General features: G+C 42.8%; 2 protein-coding genes across 5 annotated transcripts in view; one reads left to right on the top strand and one right to left on the bottom strand.

Annotated features, from left to right (window-relative positions):
* Window positions 1-4,301, bottom strand: part of NAA16 (N-alpha-acetyltransferase 16, NatA auxiliary subunit) — a 79,287-nt gene extending 74,986 nt beyond the window's left edge. The window contains exon 1 of the mRNA XM_076363324.1: window positions 4,192-4,301. Coding sequence (XP_076219439.1) covers window positions 4,192-4,245 — 54 coding nt within the window. The 5' untranslated portion in view covers window positions 4,246-4,301. The remainder of the gene's footprint in view (window positions 1-4,191) is intronic.
* MTRF1 (mitochondrial translation release factor 1) lies at window positions 4,203-24,128 on the top strand. 4 transcript variants are annotated; one of them, XM_076363347.1, is made up of 10 exons: window positions 4,203-4,246; window positions 12,250-12,708; window positions 16,624-16,715; window positions 17,547-17,628; window positions 17,860-17,967; window positions 18,070-18,242; window positions 19,421-19,538; window positions 20,742-20,878; window positions 22,487-22,585; window positions 23,906-24,128. In XM_076363347.1, exons 2-10 carry the CDS (start codon window positions 12,273-12,275, stop codon window positions 24,026-24,028), a joined length of 1,368 nt encoding a protein of 455 aa, XP_076219462.1. In that variant the 5' UTR covers window positions 4,203-4,246; window positions 12,250-12,272; the 3' UTR covers window positions 24,029-24,128. The 4 variants fall into 4 exon arrangements, with proteins under 4 accessions (XP_076219462.1, XP_076219456.1, XP_076219473.1 ...); XM_076363341.1 differs by lacking the exon at window positions 4,203-4,246 and adding an exon at window positions 9,510-9,630; XM_076363358.1 differs by lacking the exon at window positions 4,203-4,246 and adding an exon at window positions 9,807-9,824.
* The last annotated feature ends 1,195 nt before the right edge of the window (window positions 24,129-25,323 follow it).

Here is a 25,323-nt window from a genome sequence, read left to right as displayed (position 1 = left end):
TACAACAGCTACCTCAGCTATGTTATTCACCTCACTTGGGAGGCATTAATTAACATAGCACCATGCCTTCCCAATTGAGTTTAATAGCTTGGTAACTCCCCCACATCATTACTAGGAGACTGAGCATTTGCATGCTTATAATCCATTATTATGTCATTAAATAAAATGAAAAAACTTTTAGAGTTTTATGAATAACAATTAGTTGAATTAACTCCTACAAACACTTGCATATTTATCTCTTATCAAAGAAGAAATCTCTTAAGGTTGTTGTAGAAGTCAGGGAACAAGAAGGACACTACAGAGAAGTTGAACTACTCCTCAGAGATAGGGCACTTCAACTTCTAAGATTGCCTCACCCGGAAAAGTGGAAGACACATGCCTGAATGAACTAAGCAGCAACAAGTCACTGCTACAAAGGGATATACTTGCAGACTTTTTGTGTTTAATTACTTGAAGTCAAACAAGAGTAAGTGGCTAAACTGGTCTCAGTAAGAGTAATGCCTTGCATCTGAAGAGGTACTAGGACTCAGCTCCCTCATAACAGGATGAAATATTCACAGGATAGCCCTTCCTCAAGGGAAACACATTTGCAATTAAAGCAGCAAACCTTATTTTATACAACAACAACATGTGGAATTCACTAACAAACCAAAAGATTAATTATTTACAGGCATGATACTATCCACAGTTATATTAGGCATGAAACAAACAGCAGACAATACCTTACACTGCATGATACTGGGCAGACACCAGTAGTTATTACAAGACACTAAGCATTTCTTAAAAACAAAAACAATTTGTCAAGTAAGCCATGAAAGTATGACAACAACCCCATGGCTTTCCTCTAAACCACTCATAAGAACTACTACCACACCCTGTCCAGACAGAGCTGAATTGATTCTATAAAGCCAAAGCTTAAAACTAATTTTAAGATGAGACATAGTTTATAATCTGGGTTCTCAGGTGGAAGGGAAAAAAATAATCAAGGCTGCTTGAACAGAAACATACTCTGAAGGCAAGCTTACAACTCTATTTTAAATACACAAAATGAAAGATCCACCTAAGCTTACTAGAAGTAAACACCAAATGCACATTACCAAACTTCAGTGTAAACAAGAAGCATTTTTAAGTTACCACGTGTACATGTTTATTTTAGATTGCATCTGCCCCATTCACTTAAAAAGTCACATGAGCTGAAGACTGATTTTAAGTGGCAAGAAACACACCAGCATTCCTGTATTAATTCTTCTTTATGGATGCCTTTCTCTCTTTCCATAAAGGGGGAGCCAGGAAGCTTTCAAACACTTTCTCCATGCCTTCTGTGAGATTGAGAAGTGAAAGAGAAGAGCTTGAAGTTGCTCAGCCCCTCCCTCCCAAGCAACATCACACCTATAAGCACCATCAGAGCTCCCAGGGGAAGAGCACTAGTCTGAGAAAAAGGCCCTGTAGAAGAGCAGAAGTAAGGCTTAAGAAACAAAACAGACCTGGAAGTCAGGACAGCAAGAGAAATGAGCTCTAGCACTACCTTACAGTAGCACTGAGAAACTAGAACTATTACCTATGCTGCAATTGCTGTTAGTTCCCTAATCACATCACAGCTAGTTTTAAGTCAGCTTGTTCAAGTACTGCCAAGCATGCAGGCACACAAATTGATGTGGCTTAAAAACTATTTACTCAGCTTCCTGAGCAGACTTCACAGCTTACACTGAACTCCATGAGGCCACACTAGTTTGGGCAGCTCTGTAAGCTTGCTTTGCTGTTATGTGGGCATCTCATTCAGACTGTTGATAACCTGTCTTACATGTTACATACACATGCCAAGTCACTGACTTTGAGTAACTCTCATGAGCTCCAAACGAGTTCCCCATTTCATAACTGCTAATTCTCCGCAGAGTGTTTGTAAAAATACTTGGTCTTAATGTATGAGTATAGTTTCCTTGCATCTGTTCCAAGTGATTAAATCACTACATGCTTGTAAGGTCTTATTATACAGCCTCCCACATAATCCCATCCCCCCCCCCCCCCCCCCCCCATTTTTAAAATGCCCATAGCACCCCTAGTAACTTTAAGTATTCTGGCAGTGCCAAAGTACACAAAAGCTGCTTCAATTAAAGAGCCTTTAGCACTACAAGCTACACTTCTACACTAAAATACTCTGAAGCCTGTCAAGCAACAGAAGGGTTCAATTTGTACTATGTAGACATTAGTATTCCAGAAAGAGTGCACCATGAAAAAGACAAAGGTGGCTAGAAAAAGCAATAAGAAATTAAGTTTCAAGAAGTATCCATATATGAAGTTACAAGCCAACAAGTTTGTGATTAACACTTTAGGAACTGTGACTAGCCACTACACAGCACCATTAAACCTCCTGAAAGCTTTAGAAAGCAAGTGAATTTCCCTATCAGCTTCACTGAAGTTTTATGCATCTCTTTTTTCCTTGCCTAAGCACTTATATTTTGTCCACTACTTAATACAAAAAAAAGGTTGTCTAAAATATGATCTTCAGAAAAGGTCTTCTATATTCCAGTTGAAAAAACTTCAGAAGTGACTGCTACTGTGAACTTGTTTGCTACTAGTAAGAATAATCACTTAACTGTTCTAATATTAGTCATTTATTTTTAGCAGAGAGAAAGAGGAGTGCTAGAATGACTTACGAAGATGCATGCCATATGCATGCAGTAAGCAACAAATCACCATTAAGAACCATAAAGTCTTAAAATCTGCACACTACCCAAAGCAGGTAAAAGAAAACAGCTCTGAAACACCTGCTGAAATGCACCAGCTACATACAGAGTACACAGGCTTACACATGCTATTTGTTTTGCGCTCAGCCTCCTGAAGCCAAAATGCACACCTCTCCACCACAAAGTTATTGAAACTAGCCTAGAAAATTCTGATATAACTGAAGAAATTCATGCCTGCCAAGAAATTACCACTGTGCTGCACAGACCTCCTCTGCCTGCAGACTAGCAAACTGGCACAAAACACCACAACTTTGTTAAGGCTGGAACTCCATTACTATCACACTGAAAAGTTCCTGAAAAGGGGAGTCTGGTGTTTTGTCATGGGTTGTGTTTTTTTCTTGGGGGGGGGGGGGGGGGGGGGGGAGGGGGGGGGAACGGGGGACGGCATGGCACTTTTTTCTTACCATAAAGAGTTAGCATTATAAAATATGCAGTGATTGAGTAGAAGCTTACAGTTAAAGTGAGCTCTTTCTTTAAAGTTAGCTCACAAACACTACATGTCCTTTGCACCATTAAGTCTCAAAGAGCTGAAGCAGCCCAAGATAATAATTGAGTCAAAGTAGCTCAGCACATAGAAGTTGAGACAAGTCTTCCAAAGGACGTACAGAGTCAGGATACTTTAATCCACCAGACGTCTTCAACTACACTGGTTTGCTCAGTGAACTAGCTTTACTCTAGTCCCTATACTCAAACTGACGTTCTTACTGAAAATGAAGTACCTATGGAAACAAACTCAGCAACACCAAATCCCTGCTACGCTTGCACGCTTCGAGGTCTTCTTCCACTCTCCCGAGCGCGGTGACACGGACAGGAAGCGACTGCGGTGAGCAGCACACCAACCCCTAACCCAGACCCACAGCGTACGGCAGGCAGGGGTGGGATGACAGCTCCCCCCAAGCCGCCGCAAGACCGCTCAGGGCGCGGGTAACGGCCCGCCTCCGCCGGCTGGGCCGCCGCCCGCTTGCGGCGGGAGGGACGGGGAGGACGGAGAGGCGGCGCGCTGCCGAGCCCCGCAGCCGGAGCTCGCCCCGGAGTTACCGTCGCGGGCGGGGAGGAAGGAGAACCGCGGCCCCCGCGGGGACGGCGGGCGGGTGGCTGGCCGGCTCCCTTCCTCCTTCCCGCCCTCGCCCGGCCGGGGGCGACACCAACCCTTCCCGGCCCCCCACACGAGCGAGGGGGGCTCGCCCGGCCTGCTCGGCGGGCCCCAGACAAAGAAAGGAAACGGGGACGAACCGGGACGAGGAGACGGCTGCAGCCCCGGCTCCCCCCGGGCGAGCGCGGCCGCCGCATCCTTTTTCGTTCAGCCGGAGCCAACTCCGGCAGCGGGCGAAGTAACCCGCGCCACGGGTCGGAGGGCACCGAGCAAGGCCGGTCTGCGAGAGGAAATAGGAGGGAGAAGCGCCGGCGGAAGGGGGAGAGAGAGAGAGGAGCGGGGCCGGTGGCTCACCAGGATCCGCTTGAAGAGGTTGCTCTCCTTGGGCGGCAGCGGCACGGACGGCATGGTGCGGGCGGCCCCAGGGCAGGCACGGCGGGAGGGAGGGAGGCAGGCTGGCGGGGGTGGGGGCGGCCCGGGAGAGGCAACCGGGCAGCTGTCGGTACGAGGGAGGGGAGGGTAGGGGGGAAAGGAGGGAAGGAAAACCCCAAACTCCGCGGGGCGGCGGCGACGCGACTCCTGCCCGAGCGGCGGCGGCGACTCTTTAACTCATTGGCCTGCACCGCCCTCCCCGCCGGCTCCCCTCAGACGCTGCGCGCGAGCGCGGCCCCTCTGCGCAGCTGCCGGGGAGGCCTCGCCGCCCGGCTGACGCTGCAAAATGGCAGCCGGGGTCCCCTTCGCGCAGGCGCATCGCCGCCGGGCGCCCCCCCGCCCCCACCCCCCCCCCGCCGCGTCGAGTCGGGGCGCGAGGGGGTCTTCCGCGGCGCCCTCCCGCTTATCCCCTCTACCCGCCCGGTCTGAGGGGAGGCTTCGTTCTTTGTCGGTTGTAGCTCTCCCCTCTCGGGGGCCCTGAGGGGTGTTACCTGCCGTGAGCGAGGCCGGCGGCGGGCGGCCCTGAGGAGGGGAGCCCTCGGCAACGCCCCGAGGAGAGGAGGGGAAAGGGGGCTCCCGTCCGCGGAGGTTGTCAACAAGTAATAACCCGCCCGAGTCACGGCTGTTTCCAAGGCGGGGGCTGTGGAAAAGGGGTGCGGAGGGTTTTGCAGCGTTTGGCCTGCCCCGGCCGTGGCTGGGAGGGCAGAAAGTCTCTTGTGTGTGCTCGCTGCCCTGCTGCTCTGCCCCTAGTAACCTACTTCTAGTGGCCGCCATCCCAACAGCTCGCTTAAACTGGTATTTTGGAGAGCCAGGCTGCCTGAAAGCCTGGGAGGTATTGTTGGAAGAGAGCAAAGTCTCTGTAAACTGCAGAGCTTTGAGAGGCTGCGTGCTTGCAGTGCCCTGGCTGGTATTTAAGGAAACAACAGCAAACTTAGCAGTCAGACTTTCAGTGAGCGGGGATGTCATCTATTGCATTAATGCGTTTTTCAGCAGTTGGTTATGTAAAGCTTCCCAGCACTATCGTGCAGACTTAGAACAGTAAGTGTTTATTCATGGCTTGGCTCCTTCGCCAAAGGAGGTTTAAGGTCTTTTGAAAATAATTTTTTCTTCTTGTTATTCCCAGAAATAGTTCTTTGAAATGAATCTTTGCAAAAATTTTAAAAACAAACAAACAAAAAACCAACCAGAAACATTAAAACCACATGGCCTGGGGCATTTACTTAGAAGGAAAACTGGTTAAACTGTCAAGGTTACAACCATTTAAAAAGACCATCTTAGAGGGAAAAAAATTAGGCAGCTTCAATTAGAATATCTGTTTATGTAATTGCCCTTTACAAATAGTAATTATATTTTGGTATGTTTTAAAAGATACTAATTTTGTAATAATACCACCTACCATCCCAGATGATGAACATGCTAGATATCCGCAGTAAAGCAAGTGTGTGGAAAATAGTATATGACAAGAGCCAATTAGAAAAGCTGCGTAGTTAACATATTTTATTTGGTTACACATAAAGTAGGTGACTATGCGACTGTGACTGAGGGTCCCAAGCAGCGTGTCTTTGACTTGTCGCAAGCCTTGCTGAAGCTGATGGACATGATAGCCTTTCAGGCTAAAGGAGGGAACAAGAGAGTGGACAATTTATTGGAAGAGAGTAACCTGGATGATGGCCTAACTTGGGCACTACTAATTAGAAAAAAAAAAAAAAGTGTTAAGCTTAGGAAACCTCCTGACATGAAAATGGCAAAGGCGAGGAGAATACTAAAGAAGTACAGCGTATGCTTTTCTACTTCTTCTTAGCTGAGCATCAGTTTATGGCCACTGCTTTTGTGGATGGTAGTTGTTTTCAGTGGTGTTTTGTTAATTTGTTTAGATGTATGGTCTGTAATAAGTTTCTTTGTAGAAGGAAGACCTTTATTGTGTTTATTTCTCACTTTTTTGTTCCGGCATGCTTCTAATGATGTCAGTCACCTGGATCACCAATAGCAGTATGTGTTTTTTCCACATACTGTACCCGATTCACTGTTCTTTCTGCTATATGGTGTAGTACTGGCAGTATTCGGTGTCTGATTTTTTCAAAGCAGGAGTACTGTTGACAAGGATGGCCAACTTGACTTTGCCCTGCTGCATTGTTTTCAGAGCCTGTTTATATCACAGCATGTATTCAGCACTTTTTGTAACTAGCTGAAGCCTTGACTTTATGAACTCTAGTTTTCTGTCCTAGCAAGAGGCATGTTATGCCTCTGGTTGGGTTGAGTGATAAACAGATGCATCTCCGAGATGGTCAGGCAAATACTGTGCTAGGTGGACCTTTGGTCTGAAGCAGTAAGGCTGTTCTTGACAGCTAAAGGTCTCTGTTTCCTGCTAGTCCAAATACTGGAAAGAACGCTGTCTGAAAATAGACGAATTGCAAATAAGAGGCAGGGGTTCGATTTGCGTTTAGACATGTGTCTCTATTAAAAATCTGTGTTAAAAGCAGCAAGAAAAGGAAAGCAAGGAGGCAGTAAAAGAAACATTTGTGGAATAGCTGGGAGAGAATAAACAAACGAGCTTTTGGGGGAGGCAGAGCTCTAGTTGAAAGTGAGGTTTGGGAGCACAGTCAGGAAAACTTCTTGTCATTTAATCCCACTGTGCTGGGCAAAACAAAGCTCTTTCTACAGGCTTTGTTAATAAACAGGACTGTATTCAAGACGCGTATGATTCTGTCACCACTTTTTCCTTCAAACAGCAAGAATTCAGAAGTCTGTTGACAAACTATTTGGGTCAAAAGGGGGGGGGGGGGCAATATTAAAGTGATATATACACTATAACAAGCTTGTGATTTTGCCGTGTCTCACTTTACTCCGTGACCTGTCACCATCAGTTGGTATCTGTAGAAGTTGTGGCACGATGCTTGCAGATTGCTAAACCCGGTTAGGGCCCCCGGAGTGAAAAAGGGCCTCTGTGTGGGCAGGGAGCTGCCTTCAAGCCAAGCACATTGTAAGGCCCGGAGCCTGTTTTGTCTGATGAGCCATTTCTTTGCCTCCAGTTTCTAAAGCAATTGGCAGTTTAGGATTGCCAGATTTTAAAGTATAGAACCACCATGTCTGTCCCGAAGCCCTGAAGCCTCACTGTACTTCTGCTGTCACCCGACGTCCCTGTGGGCAGCCGTGGTGGCTGAGGAAGGCAGTGGCACCCTGCCCCAAGCAGCCTCCATCCCATAACCTGTGGTCCTCACCAGCTCCATAGGCAGCTGCTTCGGCCACGCAGGTTTTAAGGCATCAAAGCAAACCATGAGGGAGGTGGAAGCACAGATGGCAATGGGATTTCCCATCCTTCATACTCAATTCCCATATTGCATTATAAAAGCATACAGTAAATACGGGGAAAGAGTGTATCTTATGTTTTGAATATGAGATGTATGGACTAGGTCCTGTGGTTGATGGTATATCTGGGAACCCTGCTGACAGTACAGGGTCCAGCCCTTGTCTTTGCCATGTGGTCCCTGCATAGTCTGCTGCCTGCTGGGGAGGGCTGAGAATTTGTTACAGTCTCTATTTTCACACTTAGAGTTAAGTTAAAGAACTCACCGCCAAGGCATAATAAAAACTGAATCATGATCGCTTTTAATCAGAGGATTTAATGTAAGAACCATTACTGGCTGGAGTAGAAGCTGATTTGATTTTCCTTGGCCTACCCTCTTCTTTTAAAATCACTTTTTGAGTGTGTGGTCTGCTTACAGTTTCCACGTTCTTATTAGCTTCTCGGTTGTCCTCCCATAGATTACCTTCCCAAGATTTTTAAGTATCAGATTGCATATTTAGAGTCCCAGTGCAAGGATAATTTTATTACTTCCTTTCACTGAGGTCTAAGTCCTAGTGGAAGAAGAGGGAGGCGTGGTGGGGACGGCGTCTGGACGATAGCATAGCGTGTGGGCGATGGCATCTCTCACGGCGCAGCACAGCAGGCTCAGGCCTGGGGAAGCACCTTTGAGGTTTCAGGGTACTGTTTGCTGCGGGCCCCTTTGTAGATTGGATCAGCCCTGGGGTGGGTCCTGTTCTCTGGAAGAGCCTTTTAATCTGTCTGCCTTGCCTTCTGTCCCAGGGGATGGAGCAGAGCCTCAGATCTAAACAAGCAGTTAGTTGTCATTCATGTGCTGATGGGGTTTGATCCAAATCCTCCTGATCGATCAGTCTCGTTTTCAGTCTTTTGGAATATTTACCTCACCAAACCCCGCTGATGTTATATCAGCCAAATACCAAATTTTTACCTTTTTTTAATCCTGTTAAATGACAGGAGCTGGGAAGAAAGAAACTTCAGAACACAGTGGGTTTTAAAGCATTTGCAGCAGAACTGGATTTGCTCAAATATAAAAGAGGTGGGGAAAGTTACTGCAATAAATCAAACTTCAGAAGAAAGAATGACTTTCCAGTGCAAATGGTGCACCTAAGGGAAACGTAAAACAGTCTCAAGCAGCAGAATTTTTCATCTTAGATGTCTGAATACATTTCCCTCCTATAGCATATATAGCAAAGAGTAAGTAAATTGAATTTTTTGGTGATTATAGGTATAAAAACCCGATGTTACTTAAGTCCTTTTAATTAGACTACCTCCCTTTATAATTAGGGAGGTAGTTGTATAATCTGTTTAATATTATCTATTAAAATGTGCATATACATAGTATGTTTTAAAACATACTTTATTAGGAAGCTTCAGCCTATTAGTGTAATGATAATCTGAATGGTTCTGTTTATTAATATTTTATAACTGATGTTTGTCTTCGGTAGCATAGTAATAATTCATTCTAAATATGATTGAATAGTGAGCTTTGACATAAAGTGGAACTTAACGTTGTTTTATGCAAACTTCTCCGAAATTAACCTTTGAATAACCAGATTTGAAACGACATGTATTTTCAGCCCACGCTTTGGGAAAATACATGGGAAAGAGTATGTAATATAACAGCTTAGGAGTTGGAAACAGAAGTGACTATTTCCATTTGTTGTTACTCTTGCCATTCCTCCCAAAGCGTTGCGGAAGTCAGAGTGTGTCACTGTGCAGCTGTGAGGAAGATACCAAAAATGAAGACCTATTTTTAAGGTCGCATTCCCCATTTTTTATTTCGAGGCTTGTGTTTCACAAAATAAAGCAAAGTCTGCCCTTTACTGATAGGGCAGACCTTTGGCGACGGTACCCCCGTGCCTCCACGGGCTGGCCGTGCTGCGGAGGGCTGGCCAGCCACACGGGCCTGAGCCGAAGCACGCCGGGAGTCATGTTTTTTAGCAGGCATGCTGGGACTGGGAGTTTTTCTGCTCTACTTCCCGTCTGCCATGGCCTCGTGTTTTGAGGCAGGATCCGTCCGGCGCCGACCTGTGCGGACGGTGAGTGCCAAAGCTTCTCGGTGGGTGCTGGGGAGCAGAGTCCCCCTCGCCCCTCACAGCCGCCCTCCGCTTCCGCACGACGCAACCTCCGGCTGCTCCTGCCAGCTCCTGCCAGCTCCTGCCTGCTCCTGCCAGCTCCGGCCAGCTCTTGCCAGCTCCTGCCTGCTCTGCAGCCCTGCCTTCCCCACAAACCCGTAACCCTTGCAATGGGGGAGGGCTGCCAGGGGGACTTCGTGCACGGCTTTCGGGGGGTTTGCTCTGGGTAGCTGTGGTGCGAGGCAGCGGTGTATGAAAGGTGGTCACGGAGGCACGGCCTTGAGCTGTTCCTGTTACAGCGTGCATTGAAATACATGCTCCTTCCTTATGCCTACATATTCTTACATGTCTGAATCCAGTTGCATGGAGTTAATAGCACCTTTGATTGTTAGAAATGATTTTTAAAACCTCTTAAAATGGTCACAACATTGATAACTGTTTCTTGTCTGGAAATTATATTTTTTTTTTTTGTTTTGTTATATAAGTAACATAAATAAGTTATTGTAATAAGACAATTACAGTTGTCACTTTTGCTTACTGGTTTTGATTTGTGATGTGCACAGGGTAATTTTGTCACAAAAAATACTAAAATCTGGTTTGGAAAGCAGTTAATAGGTCATCTACTGCTCATAGCTCTGTAAAAGTTTTATGTGTGCTTATGTCTGCACAAATGTAACGTGGCAACATCTCAGAAAAGGAGATACCTTTTTTATTTAACGTAGCAAAGTTATTTTGAAATTTCTGACTTCCTTGAAGGTCTGTGTCATGCCATTACTTAGGCTTTTTAGGCATTTAAAACCAAGAATTTTATTTTTGAGAGCTCAGGCAGAACTATAGTACAAATCTGTTATTATCTGAGTATATCACTTCTTAACTACACCAGTAAAAAAAGAGTGAGATGGTTATGTTTAATATAATTAATTAATTTAAATAAAATGTAACATTACGATTTTAAAAATGAGTTAATGATGGTTAGCACTTGACCAAACGATGATGGGCCATGCGGGCCTGGAGCAACTCCAGTACCATCAGCAGAATTAGGTCTTTTGGAATTGAGTCTATATGTGCCCCTGAACAACTATGTCCAGGACTGTAGATGATGAGCCTGATTTGTGCCTTTTGCTGTGTTCCTGGTGAAGGGAACATGATCCCTCTGCTACAGTCGGTTTTAGTCACTAGAACAATCCATGAGGGGTATCGTTGGCTTTCTGTAAATTAAAGCACTCCTGAAGTTGCCGCAGTGGGTTCAATAGCACCTGCTGGCTGGGGAAGGTGCAGAAGTAGAATAAAGGTCCTTCCCTCCTTCTGTAGGCAGTAAAACTGACATCCAGGCAAGCGAGATGCAGTACTTCTGGTTTTACTGCATATTGCTCTTTCTTCATTGTGGACAAATGGATGAAAGTAAATAGGTGAGGGTAATGGGTGAGTTGAGTAGTTAGAATGTCATGGCAACTTGTTAATAAAATGCCTGAAGATGCACAGAAGGTCTTGTCACTGATGAGTAAAAACTTTGAAACTCAAGTGTATGTTTCAAGGAGATCCTGTTGCAAAAGTTTCATGCTCTCATTTTCTCTGAATGCACTTTTTTGTAAAAATGAGTAGACAGATGGGATTGTGGCACTGGCAGAGATATTAAGAAGTGCTTCTTTATTTGCTAAACCTTCTCTGTGTGAGTAGTCCTAGAATATGAATGATAATTTAGTCCTCTTGGTAGACCCTTGCACTCCAATATAAATTTTTAGAGCACAGTAAGAATTCATAGCATAGTTTGCAATGTTGATATAAAATGAAGAGGACAAAGGTCTTTCCTAGAACAACAGTGGTGCTAAGGGGAGTTTCGGTCCTGCAAAACCGTAGGCCAAGCGTCTCAGAAAAATACAGGGGTTGTATTTCAGAGTACCAGCTTCTTACTCACTTTTTGGATAGAAAATGTTTATAACACTTACATGTAAATATATCATGGGAAGAGGTACACAGGGGACATAAAGCACTGCACCCATGTCTTACAGAGTACATATATGGGTGAGTAATTTCTTGCAAGTGTATTGTAGTCCCATTGACTAACCTGTCGCAAGGTCAGCTCGATGTTACTAATGTTCTCCTGCCAAAGTTATATCCTGTTATGGTAGTGGGTATAATTTTGCACATAATTCTGGACATTTCATACATTCTCTATATAGAATTCTGTACCTCTAGTATAGATTTGTCTTCTCTCCGCAACATTTTTCTTTCACCAGTAAGGCATGAAATGGTTGGATTTTTCCAATGAGTCATATGGCAAAATGAAGCTGTTGTCTGTAAAGCTGCATCTACAGTAGGTTTTCCACAGCATAAATAAACTGTTTGAGGAGGTGGAGGAAGAGACCTTTTCCAACCTTCAGTCAGTACAGTAGTGCTGATAATAGTTTCTGGTTTAAACCACGCCTAAAACAGGAGTAGTTTTGTCCATGACAGTTGCATTTGTGTTGGTGTAATCTAGAACAGGATTTGGGCTTGATACGGTTCTTGTGTGTGTTTGTTTTTGGTTGTTTTTTTTTTAATAGAATGCTCTCTTTTTCATGTACTGTCTACTTTTAATTTCAGGTGGTGGAAAAATAAGAAACAAAATGAAGCCTTTCCAAAGTGTCTGTCTTTTCAAGAGCCTGCTTACCAATTGCTACTGTCATGGTCAACTTCACAGCTGTCTTCTCCCTCCTGTTGCAAAGAAGATAGGTTATGTGGTGGGACTGCACAACTGTGGATTTTGGAGGCCAAAATCTTTATTGGACGCAGCTAGATTCACTCTGTCCTTTAACAGTCGGCATAGGAAAACACATCAGGATTCTCGAGCATTGTGGAAGCATGAGGCTGTGCAGAAGTATCTGGAGACTCTAAGTAAGGAATACCAGCAGGTTATTCACCTGTTAAATGCTGACTCGATAAACGACTTTGAGCAAAGAACCCTGAGGAGAAGATGTGCCGATCTGTCCCCCATTGCAGCTGCATTTCAAGAAATCAAAGAGGCTGAAAGAGAAGTTCAGGAATTAGAAGCTATGTGCAGAGGTAAGGAGAACATATCTACTTACTTGTTTCAAAACAGTAGCTTTGCTTGCGATAAACTTCATTGCCCAGCCTTTGAGGAAAGCTTTGAAATAAGTTAAGCCAGCCCTGGAACACTCTCTGGTCCTGCCTGCTCCTGGAAGCTTGTATGCTGCTAGGGCTTTCTGCATCCAACCACATCCTTCCATTTCTCATCTTAACTCACTTCAGTTTGAGGTCTTAATACAGCCAACTTGGGAGAGGAGGGATTGTTTGGAATCTCAGGGCTATCCATCTAGCAGAAATAGTTTGGAAATGTTTGGTTTAAGGTTGTTTTTTGATAGAACCGAGAGCAGTGTGAACCAAGAGCGGTGTGAACTGAAGGAAAAAAATGTAGTGAGCCTAATACATTTGACAGATGCAGACTTCACTCGTGTTATTTAAAATGGGATTCCAGCCAGCCAGTCCATTGATACTTATGGCGCAAATTACATGAACTTTCATTAGGCCCTGAATTGTCAGCTTCCAATTTAAATGGAAAAAGCTAATATTTCTTTGAAAATATTTGAGGAGTCCTTCAAGGAATAAAAATTGATGGTTGTCTAAGAAGCTGCTGCTTTTCAATACTCTGCTACAGTAGAAGTTGGAGTAAAAAAGAATTAAAAATTGTCGCTCTTTTTGATACTGTTCAGAAATAAGGAAGTATACAGGGAGTAAAAGAATTTACAAAATAAGTAACGGTGTAACATTTTGAGAAAAAAAAACATTGTTAGAAGTGTGAGGAGGAGCACACAGTAGGAAGGAAAAAATGTCATCCGTTCTGCTACACCAATAGGTATCAAGCCAAGAGAGGGAAACATTGGCCTGGAGAGGATGGGGCTTACACTTAAAGAAGTGAAGCAAGAGAAAAGCAAAGGATAGGAGAAATTGGTAGCCAGTGATGTAAATGGAGGAGAGTGCTTTTCAGAGAGAGAACCAAGAGGTGTTGACAAAATGGTAAAAGCCATATTGAAATAAAGCTGGTAAAAATGTAACTTGTTTAGAAAGGTAGAAAACATTTGTATTTTTTAGTTTTAGAAATAAATAGATGTTTGTGCTTTTGGAAAAAATGGTTATTGAAAAATGGTTATTCTCTTCACTGGAGAAAGAGGAAAAGGAGTGAAGGTGAGAAGGAACAAAAATTTAACGCTGAAAAAGAAATGTTCTTGGAAGAATTGGAAAGTATTAAGAAAACACTGGCAAATTCATACTTCAACTTAAAAAGGCTACATTTGGATCAAGTAAATGAAGAATTTTTCTAATTCCATAAATTATGATGTGGATGAATGGAGTGAGTTCTAGTTGAAAGAAGGGAAAAGAAAAGAATGAAAGAAAATTACAGCCAAGAAGTTAATTAAATGGAGCCAAATTATTCTATCTGTACTGTTTATCATGTGGCCAAGTTAAAACACAGGTGTTCCCTTCATTTGACTGTTCTTTGTTTTCCGCTTAGCTCCCTAACTGACCCTCTTCTCTGTAGTACCTGAATTCCTCACAATTGCTATAGGATTTTATATTTGCAACACTCAGTGAAGCAGAAAAATACTATTTTCTGGTTTGCCACTGGTGATGTGAGTCACGGGGTAGATTAAGTGAATTCTTAAAGGTCATGTTTGCAGGGAGGTAGGACTGGGACGCCAATCCTTTGAACCTTAAGCTTGTTGGTCACCACCAGACCATTCTTTCATCTCTGCTGACAGTAATTAATTTAATACTGTTTATCTAACTAATCAATAAAGATGCTTTTTGGACCAGCTAGAAGCCTTTGATTCAGTACCGGCTTTGGGTTGGAGTTGTGACATACCGGTAAGGAAATTTATACAGTTCTTGCCTTATGTACAGGGGATGCCAGGTTCTAGTGTAGATCTAACATCTTTTATTTAAGGAAAAAAACCACAGAGCATAAATTAAAAACTGTGATACGGAGGAGCTGCTGCTGTCCTTGCCCAGTATACAAAGCTGGTTCAACATCCCAGCCCATTTAGCTCTTAAGACTCGCTGCTGAGGCCACCAGTAAATGTGTGTGTGTGTTAGCTGCTGTGAACGGGGACCAGGCTGATCAGATGCCCAGAGATGTGGAGCCCACGGTCCTTGTGCCCGCCTTTGAGATACCCGATTCCTGCCGCAGAATCCAGAGCTCAGGCAACTGGTCATGCAAGGCAAAGAGGTGCATTCAGCTATTGAGTGTCCGGTTTTATGCTGCATCTGAGGCAAGCCTATGGTTTCCATGCTGGCCAGAAGGTGGCATAATACTTTCTCCTCGTCTTTGTTGCTTTCTTCTTTCGCTCTCACTCCCAGCTGTTCAAAGCTGTCTTCCCCCATTCCCCCATTTGTGCTGGTAATTTTCCGGTTGTAAATTAAATCTAGTTCAACTTGGCATGGTAAAATACATGCACTTATTTAACCAGACCTGTTGTTTTCTTTCAGTGAGTTGAATGGGTTTACTTTCTGATGAGATGAGTGACGGAGCCAATCCTCAGCTGGTAGAACAGTGGGGAGAAAGATGAAAAGGAAAGGGTGCTCCCTATTTTGGCAGTGGCAGGTTTTCCACTTGACTCCAACTGTCGTCCAAGTTTCTACTTAGTGTATAATCTAATGCTAACTGATCAGCATCTTTAATTATTGTAAATTGGAGCCTCCATAGCAGAAAAGGTTTTGAGCTTCTGCTAGCTTTGCCTAAGAATGTTTCCTAGTTTGGTAGTAAGCTCTAAAATGTGGGAAGGGACAATCTAATCACAGAATCACCGAGTAATTTAGTTTGAAGGGGACCTCTGAAGGTCATTTGGTCTACTCAAAGCGGGACCAGTTAGAGCAGGTTGCCCAGGGCCTTGTCCAGTTGAGTTTGGAATATATCCAAGGATGGAGATCCTACAACCTCTCTGAGCGCCTGTTCCAGTGTCTGATCACCCTTAGGGTGAAAATAATTTTCCTAATATCTAATCAGAATTTCCTGTATTCCAGCGTATGTCTCCTTTTAGCATGAAATACAGAGTCTGTCTCCATCTTTCCAATGTCTTACTGTTAGGTAGTTGTACACAACAATAAAACTTCCCCTCCGCCTGCTTTTCTTAAGGCTGAAAACAGTTTCCTCAGCCTCTTCTCATATGTCCTTTGTTCCAGCCCTTGATCATCTTGGTAATTCTCAACTAGACTCACTCCAGTATTTCCATGCCTTTCTTGTACTGGGGAGCTCAAAACTGGACACGGTACTCCAGATTGTGGTCTCACATGCTGAAGAGAGGGGAAGGGAATCTCCTTAAGCAAGACAAAGAGTCAAAGTGAGGTCTCCCACATCCTGATGACTTGCATCCATAACTCCCACATCTCACTGATCTCTTGAATAGCAGGAAACAGAAGGTTAGAAACCTCATTATTATCATCATACCTATATTTGTAATGCTGACCTTAATGAGGTGGCTACAAATTGTTGAATATATGGGTGTTTCTGGGCAGGTCTAGGAAGAAAAATTTTGTTGCATGAAAAATTGTAATAAGGGAAACTGAGGCACTTCTCATCTCCAGGCATGTTTTTGACGTATTTTGTCAAATCCATTTGTGGATTTACCCCTGGACTGTCAATCTGTATGACATAACCATCAGTATAACTGAGAGTTAGTAACTGTCAGGTGGGACTGGCATCTGTTTGATGCAGACTTTGAGCCATAAGCTGGAGATTGAGAGGTAAGATATCCGCTACTCCTTCCAGCACCCCTGAAAAATATGATCGTTTAGTTAGCAATATGCATCCTGGCTTTGGCTGCTCTTATTTGATATTTCATGCTGGTAGAATGCAACTGCAAGCTTTTATGTGCTGCGGTGCATGTCTTTGGACAGCTGTATTACAATGTGCTCTAAGCTAGGTGAGATTGGCTAACATCTATTCCTGTTGTTGGAATTTAGAGCTAGACAGCAGAGATGAGAAACAACTTCTAGAGCTTGCCTTAGAAGAGAAGGAAACCCTGGATAAAAAAATCAACATGTTGTGCAGAAAGGTGAGCGTGAGGTAAAGTTATACAGCTTTGTAAATAAAGATGTCAGAAAAATGTTCCTTTGTGATCTTACCAATAGACACTAACACTTGCGTTTAATGAAACAGAAGTCCAGCTTCTGTGTTCTCCCTGAAAAGAAGTGGCAACATTAATTATTAGTAAGCTTCTTACTGACAACTGTGTCTTAGAAGCTTATTATTTTAGTCATTTTTGCTTGCTTGCTTGTCTGTCTGCAGATGCTGAAGGGGATTAAAAAAATGGTGAGCCTGTGCTATTGAGACCTGACATGACATCCTATGTGGCAGCAGAGCATGCATTCTTGAAAGATTTCTGATGGGGACTTGCAGTCTTTCATTTTCTCTTCAGCTGACAGCACCCCATGAGTGGGGAAATTAATTATAAGCAGAGAAGCTGAAATGATTCAGTTGTGAGCTCTATGTTTGGTCTCATTTCTACATTCAGATTGAAATAATATGAAACGAGACTTTCTGAAAAATAAGATTAATGTACAGATTGGCTGGGTTATAGCTAATAACTTTGTTTTCATAGGTATTTGGGACTGGAGTGGGTGACCTGGCACCTGACTTTGCAGTATCAAATTGTCAGCTAGCTTTCCTGTGAGTGCACCAGCACATCCCATTTCCACACTGACTGCACTGAGTTGCAACAGCCATTGGATAGTTTTTAGTCCCACTTACTAGTTTGCCAAAAGAAATCAGTAGTTGTGTGCGCTCAAGCTGTGGCAATTGTGAAGGCTGGCTGTAAATTTGATTAAGAGGAGACACGGAGTCATGAAGGAGATAATGACATTATTTTTTTTTTTTTCCTTTTCAGCTTTTCCAGCTTCTAGTGCCAAAGGAAAAATATGATAGAAGTCATGTCATATTAGAAGTGACAGCTGGCAGAACAACTGGAGGTCAGCAAAGTCCCCACAGTAACGATTACTTCAAACCTCCATCCAACTTTATTAAACCTCTTACGTGTTATTCTTAATGCCTTTTTATAATTTAATGGTATAAAGTAATACTTTCTGAAGAAGAGTATTAATCTGTCTAATGACTGTGGTTAGAATTGCAGCTAAATCTAAAAACTGGTGGCTGCCATTTTGTGAACTGCTATTTATGTTGTAGCGCCTTTATATTTTTAGGAGACATCTGCCAACAGTTCACTAAAGAAATGTTTGAGATGTACCAGAACTATGCAGACTATAAACATTGGACCTTTGACATTGTGAACTATATGCCGGCTGAGATAGGTACAGTAGTTCTTCAGAAATTCCACCAAGACAATGAAATTAAAAGTGTTTCTGTGCTATATTTGTCATGCTATATTTGTCATGCATTATTTGTCTCTCTAGGTGGGTTGCATCATGCCGCTGCTCATATTTCAGGAGATGATGTCTACAGGCATCTGAAATACGAAGGAGGGACTCATCGAGTCCAGCGAATCCCTGAGACGGGTCTGTCATCAAGAATGCAGCGTATTCATACTGGGACGATGTCAGTTATTGTCCTCCCTCAGCCAGAGGAGGTAAATTAACTGTTAATCAGGGTGGTAAGGCAGTGTATCCCTGCTCACCCATTTTGGCATTGGAGTAGGTGTTATTTAAAACCACGTTACTGTTACTGTTTTGGGATTTTATTGATACCTAAGTGCTTTGTGCAAGTCCCAGCAAGTGAACCACAAGTTCTCTGACTCTGGAAGGCGATAGTCCTTGGCACTGTACCTTACATGTTTAAATGGGTCATCAGAAGCAACTTTGCAGAGATTTGCTATTGCCTGAAATGGCATGTAAATCAGTGATTGTTTCAATGAGTATTCCAGCCCCACCACTCAGAAAGCTGACTGCTATGAGTACGCCAAGTTTAAATTACATCATGTATTAAGACAGGGAACATATCCAAGAAAATATTCAGTGTTGCACAGTAATGTGATTATGCGGGTCCTTTTGATTTTTTTGGTTTCATTTAAATTATTGGTGTCCTCTGTTAAATCAAGGACGGTCTGCTTTGAATTTGAATGAGTGAGTGTGTTGGCTAGTCTTTCTGAGATCTCACTGATACCGCCAGTTCTCACTTAAACCAGCCATTTACACACAAAATAAACAAAACCAGATCGTGTAGGCTTTCCCTGCAAGTTCTCCTGCTTCCTTGTAATGCTTTCCTTGCGACATTGATCAGATCTGAATGTTCCTTTCCCATCCACTGAGCTCAAACTATGGTCCAGGTCATCATGGACTCATATTTCCAATGCTGCAATCCTTACTTGGATCTGGATACACCCAGTTTTTCCTCAGTTAGATGTTTTTAAGCACTGTTGCAAGAATCATTCAGGCTTGACTCATGAACAAGATCCTTGCACCGCTGTTCAGAAGTAGTTTTTGATTACTTGCTTATTTCTTAGTCTCCCTGCCAAAGCTAGTGTTTTTACAAAAAGTTGTTGATTTTGTTCTGTTTCACACATACCTTGTTTTGTGAAGGACCCGGAGTGAGAGTTTGAAAAAATAAGTGAAATATTTAAACATCGCTTGCTTTGCAGAGATATTTGACATTGCATTTTTTTAAAGTATAACAATTATAGCTGTTACTCAGGGACAGTTGTAAAGGAGCAATTTTTTGAGAAGTGATTTTTTTTTACACCGAGTATCACTGACATTCAAAATATTTTTAGAATGAGCAGAAAGTAGTGCTAATTTTCTTTGATTCTAGGTTGATGTTAAAGTGGATCCCAAAGATTTGCGTATAGATACATTCAGGGCCAAAGGAGCAGGAGGGCAACATGTTAACAAAACTGATAGCGCTGTGAGAATTGTACACCTTCCCACAGGTGAGTCTGGCTGTGTTTCGTACTTCTGATCACCCTAAATCTGTGTCCTGAAGAGAAAGCTTGTGATCCTGCAAGTTGTCTCTTAGAGTGAGTTTGCAGGGTTGGGCCTTATACCAAAAAAAGGAGGTAGCCCCTTCTTGTTCTGCCCCTCTGCTAGCAAGGCAACGTGTGAGAAAAAGGGCTATGTACCGGCGGCACAATGGTCAGCATGTTGCTATTATGCCAGTTTTGTCTTCAAAGCGAGTGTTTAATGAATACACTGTCTTTGAAGGATGAAAGGACAAATGGAGGGTGACAGGGATGGGATGGAAGATGTAAATAATCCGTGCTGTGTGCTCTGTACCTTCAGGAATAATGGCCATTGGCAACCGAGGGTGCGCTCTGCCTAGCTGGAACTTGTGTAGTTGCAAGACTGAGAAAAAAGGGGACTTGAAGATTTTCATTCAGTACCAGATAATGCTATCATATGTTGAACAGGAAGGAAAATGTACACTGATGGGAATGTAGTGTACATACTGGACCACTCTGTCTTTCTCTGGATTTGTTTTTATTGAAATTCAGTGGGCTTCTATCTGTCCAGACACAGAATCTCTTTAGGCACAGGAAATTCCAGTAGTGACCTGAAAACAGCTGTTTCCTATATGCCTTTTTATTTCAGAAATCAAATGAGAAGTAAAAATAAATACTAAATTTCTTTTAGAGACCTTTATTTTACTTTATTTCATTATTCATAATTAAGTTCAAGACTCTCCGGTGTTGTTTACACACCCTTCTCTGCTTGTATGATGAATTTTCCAGTCTCCAAGAGCTTATCTGGACTAAGACTTCAAAAACTTGTGTTGCACTGTTTTAAACATGCTTCCATGGACTGTGCAAATTACATTTTTAACATGTGATAGCTAATTGAGTGAACCCGTTTTCTGGAGGCAATGTCAGAGACTCGTTTGCTTCATGAAATTTTAAAATATCCCTGACTTTTCTGTGGCACTGAACAAAGCCCCTGGTGCAGCTGTGAAGAGTTTAAAAACATACTAATGGTTCTGGCCAGCGTGTTAAAATGACTTTTTATCCTACAGCTGAAAGGCCCTACAAACCAGCACTCTAGAAGGTTTCATTTGCCTAATGCGTTAGAATTAATTTAGCTTATTTGTTCTTTGTTATAATGGGCTTTTGATCTGAGCTCTCTTGAATCCCTCTGTGAAGGACTAGCAGTTGAGTGCCAGCAGGAGCGATCACAGCAGATGAACAAGGAAATAGCTCTGCGGACACTGAGAGCTAAGCTGTACCAGCAGATCATTGAAAAACAACTAAGTCAAGAGCAGAGCGCCAGAAAACTCCAGGTGAGAACATGTGATTGCTGAAATTTGGAGAGGGTGCTATGTTGTAGATGTGTTTCTGATCTTTTTGAGTGACAGTGCCAGGGCAAGTGAGCGTGTGTGTCTAACCAGGTGTGCTTACAAAGGAGAATCTTGTATTTTAAAACAGTAAGTCTTTTTTTTACTTATCCCAGTTCAACACTAGTTTAGACTTCTCGGGCAATGAAAAAGAGACATCAACTGTAGCTGGAAAGAAAAGAGTCAAAAGACTAGCTGGAATTATCCAAAAGGCAGCGCTCAACATAATGGATTGAATCCCCCTGTTAGGGCCAGAGTTACACATATAGAGCATCAGTAAAAAGTTATTTTCCATGAAAACTGGGATCTGAAGTTCTCAAAGTTGTATTTTAACCTGTTTCTAAACCAGAGTATTTTTAAGATCATCCAGAGCTTTTGAAAGAAACAAGTATATAAACAATCCTGCCACTTCGCAGTTAGGTAGCCGTTTATCTGATACGGTTTAGGGAACCTTCTAAGGAAGAAACAGCTTCCATAGAAGAGTTACCTCAAGTTATGCTGCAAAGTGTGCTTTTCTCTTGAAATGTGCGATCATTCTTTTCCCATTCTTTGAGTATTTTCCCATTTGTGGTGCAAACTTCAACAGTGATCAACAGGGATAAAAATACTTCAGAATTACAGAATTATTCAGTACTCCAAAGTTTCCAGCTTAGCTATTTAATCACTAATTTAAGTTGCATTTTCAGTGAATTGTTCCTGCAGATTATTAACCCAGTCGTTGTAAGCGGCAAGCCGTTTACCTTTTGTTATTACTTTTACGTTGGGAGCCTTCAAAGCTTCATAAAGGACTTAGATGTACATTTATATGAATACTACAGAAAACTAGGCAAAAGTAAATTACCTTTCCTAATGTTTCAGAATATATTCAATGTAAGTTTTGAAATATACATGTGGGTGCAGATGAAATTGTCAAAAAAGCCCATGGAAGCAGACACCCATTTCTCTAAGCAGTTTTTAGCATTTAATTCTGCATTTTAATAAAGGGTTTAGCCACACAATGCTACATTTGGAGTTCAGTTTTAAAACTTAGAACTGCTTGCACTCTTGCGCTTTACCACTAGAGGACTACTCTTCATGTTCTCAATTTACTCCTCTTTCAGTGCTAATTTCTGACAGCCAAACATTAGTGGAACTGCTTTGCCATGCGTTGACTGTGCTGCTTCTGTTATTAATGGTGCCTACGCTCATTATTTTTTTGTGGGAGCTACAACCCCCCCCCAAAAAGAAAAACACACTTACATTTTTGAACTAAGGGCACGTGTAGACGTATCTCTTGCCTTACATGACTTTTAAGAGTTAGGTAATTCTTCCAGCTGCAGAGCTGGAACAGAAGCGTAGTGGAGGATGTTAAAATTGGTCTGTGATACAGAGTCACAAATAATACAGTTTAGTAATGCCACAATATTTAAAAAAACCCGTATGCTAAGCCAGTGACTGCTAGGTTTGTAGGTACAACAGGCTGATCCATTAAAGTTTATTCTGTTTTAGAGTAGCATTTGATATTCTTTTTAAAACATGATCTAGTAGAATTTGTTTTCTGCTGCTTCACTACAGTTGGGAACGAGAGCCCAGTCAGAGAGAATTCGTACTTACAACTTCACCCAGGACAGAGTCACTGACCACAGGATCTCGTATGATGCACGCAATATCAAGGTAATGGTTGCTTGTGAGGGTTTTTAGATACCTATGTGTACCATAGGAAGAAAAAATTAACTCAGTGAAAACAATTAGATATATATGAGGAAATCAGATAGCCAGTTGTGCTCTGACAGAACGTCATAGATTTAGAAAGCTTAAGCTTTCTTTTTCTGCCTTGTTGTAGGGTAGTGTTTAAGATGACTGGCACAGGACATAACTCACTGGCCTACTTCTCCGTGTGTGTTTCTCCTACTGTATGAGTGAAAAATGACCAAGAGTGTAGTCCTCATCGTGAGCTCAGTGAGTCCCTTGGCCAAACCGGACAAGTGAAATTGGAGATTCTTGAAGCTTAGCACAGCCGACAAGAAGGACTTTTTTGTAGTTAAGCCGAGTCTTTCCTTCTCCCTTTAATGCTGGAGTGAAGAAAGATAAAAACTTTTCTTCATGTTTGCCTCGCAAGCCACAGTTAAAAGAAAGTGAATCTGAATGCTTTTATTTTAAGATTACCTGATACTTTATTTCTGAGTCAATCTCTACATATGGCTTGAATCTTTTTTTTTTTTTTTTTAACAGGGAAAAGCATTTTTGTGTATTAAATTTATAGAAAATGTTTTGAATTTTAGGACAAAACTTAGGGTGACCCTTCGCTATTTTGGCTTAGGTATCCAGTTTACTCTAAGTGCTGTTGCGTAAGAAGCAACACGTTTCGAACTGTATCCGCAGATGTCCTGGGTAACTTCGGAGAACACGGGGCGTGCTGAATATGGAATGGTTCATAGTTAATAGAGTGGGGAAGAGGTACACAAATGCCGTGGTGGAGGAGAATGGGAAGAAGTTCCACGACTGTATAAGAATGACTTTGTTAGTCAAGCTTTTCCATTACTTAGTGTTGGGAACTTGTTGCTTTTCTTGAGTGAAACTGAAACCATAAACTGTCTAACAAAAGTTAGTTAAGCTTTGCTTGCAAAACAAACTAGTTCTTGGCATGAGCAACAGTGTTTGAGTTAGATCCTTCAATCCTTGATTGATCTTGCTAGGGGATTTTCATGTAAACGCATGGGTTACACGAAAGCATGGCAGGAAGGCACCAGTAGCTCCTTCTGTTGCTGCCAGAATCGATGTGCTTTTCACAGGCGGCCAGCAGAAGTCCCGCCGCGGTGCACCACGCCGTGTTGCTTTCACACGGGGGAGCCGCAAAGACGAGCGGGTGGATGCACTAAGATAAGTCTCCAGGCAAAGTGCGTTCCAGGAGCTCCTCGTCCGAGTAGTCAGCCTTTCAGAATAATACTGATGTACCGTCAGTAACGCTTTTGTCTGTTGTTACTTTTTTCATAGGAAATTCTAAGTGGGAAAGAAGCACTGGATAAGTTAATCAACAGACTACTGGAGTTTGCAGAGATAGAGGCTGTCACCGAATATCTAGAAAATTTGCAGGCTTTAGAAGGAGGAGGCTGCTGAAGACCTTGTGTAGAGTTAAAGCAGAAATGTTGTGTTCAGTACCAAAATAAAACGGATGCATTTGTTAGACGACAGACTGATTAAAATCTATGCCTCTGTTTTTCAGTGTGATACTACCTTTTTTTATATTTTGGTGCAAATGGGTTGAATTTATTACAGCAGCCCTAGCAGAAAAGAACAAGCTTAGAGTACCGTGTGCAGATACCTTCTGTCCTGGCAGCATGGCTTTGTTAAGCCGGTCCTTTTCTTGACCATATTGCAGCTGGAGAGAGAGAGAATCGTGGTGGTGGAGCAGAAGAAATACCACGTAGTGCAAGTTTTGTTTTGGGGGTGGGAGATGTTCCTCTCCAGCTGAAAGGACCTAAGCTCCCCAAACATAGTCTAGAATCTGGCCTCACGAATACTACTTATTTTTATCCATCGATTGGGTGAGCTTCCTAAATGTAGTCCTTTAAAAATAACTCTGTATTATGATGCCTTTTTTTTTTTTGAGTGATATATTCAAAAGCAATTTGATACAGAGCAGACCCCCTTCTACTGGAGGTCATTGCCTGCAGCGCTCTGTTTTACTAAAGCCAGATATATTTGCTTCTCCGCATCGACAAAACATTATTTAAAGCTGTTTTATCCTAACTTACAAAATATTATTTGAAGCCATATTTTATTCTAAGTTCTTCCAGCCCAGTCTTTCTGTGGGATGTACGAGCTGAGAGATTGTGATGGGGTTGGGCTGTGGGCTGGCACTTGTCCTTATGGGAGGGATGTGGGGCACAACGATGCCATCTCTGAGGCATTTTCAGGGTGGAATACTCTGAACTTGAGCTTTTCAGTTCCTACAAGCAACCCTGATTTTCAGCAGTGAAACCACTAGCAGGAAAAATTACGATAACGAAGCACAGGGAGGAAAAGGAAAAGGAAAGTGGCTCCTTGGAAGGCAGCGAACAGCCCCTGGGGAGAGCAGGAGTGGTCGTGGGAAAGCAGAGCAAGAGCAAGGTTCATCTGGTAGGAACAGCCTTCTCCTGCAGCTTCGTATTTCGTTGTCAAACAGCATCACGACAAACAGAACAAAATACCACCTGTCCGCCTGGCTTCCCCTCATGATCATCGACGTGCGTAACAGACCTTACGCGTGGATGTGATGTTGCAGCTGGTGCAAGGCACCAACTTCATCTCTCTGCAGCTCCTGGTGATTGACATGAAACATAGTTCCTGGGTCTCTTTCATTTCCCTGCTGAGGTCTCGGGCGGCAGCGCCTCACCCAGCCAAGAAGGAAGCCAGGCAACAGCTGAGCCTGG

Source organism: Aptenodytes patagonicus, chromosome 1 (genome assembly GCF_965638725.1).
Source record: "Aptenodytes patagonicus chromosome 1, bAptPat1.pri.cur, whole genome shotgun sequence".
NCBI classification, from domain to species: Eukaryota; Metazoa; Chordata; class Aves; order Sphenisciformes; family Spheniscidae; genus Aptenodytes; species Aptenodytes patagonicus.
The sequence above is the reverse complement of the archived record's forward strand: the minus strand, read 5'-3'. Positions and strand labels throughout refer to the sequence as shown.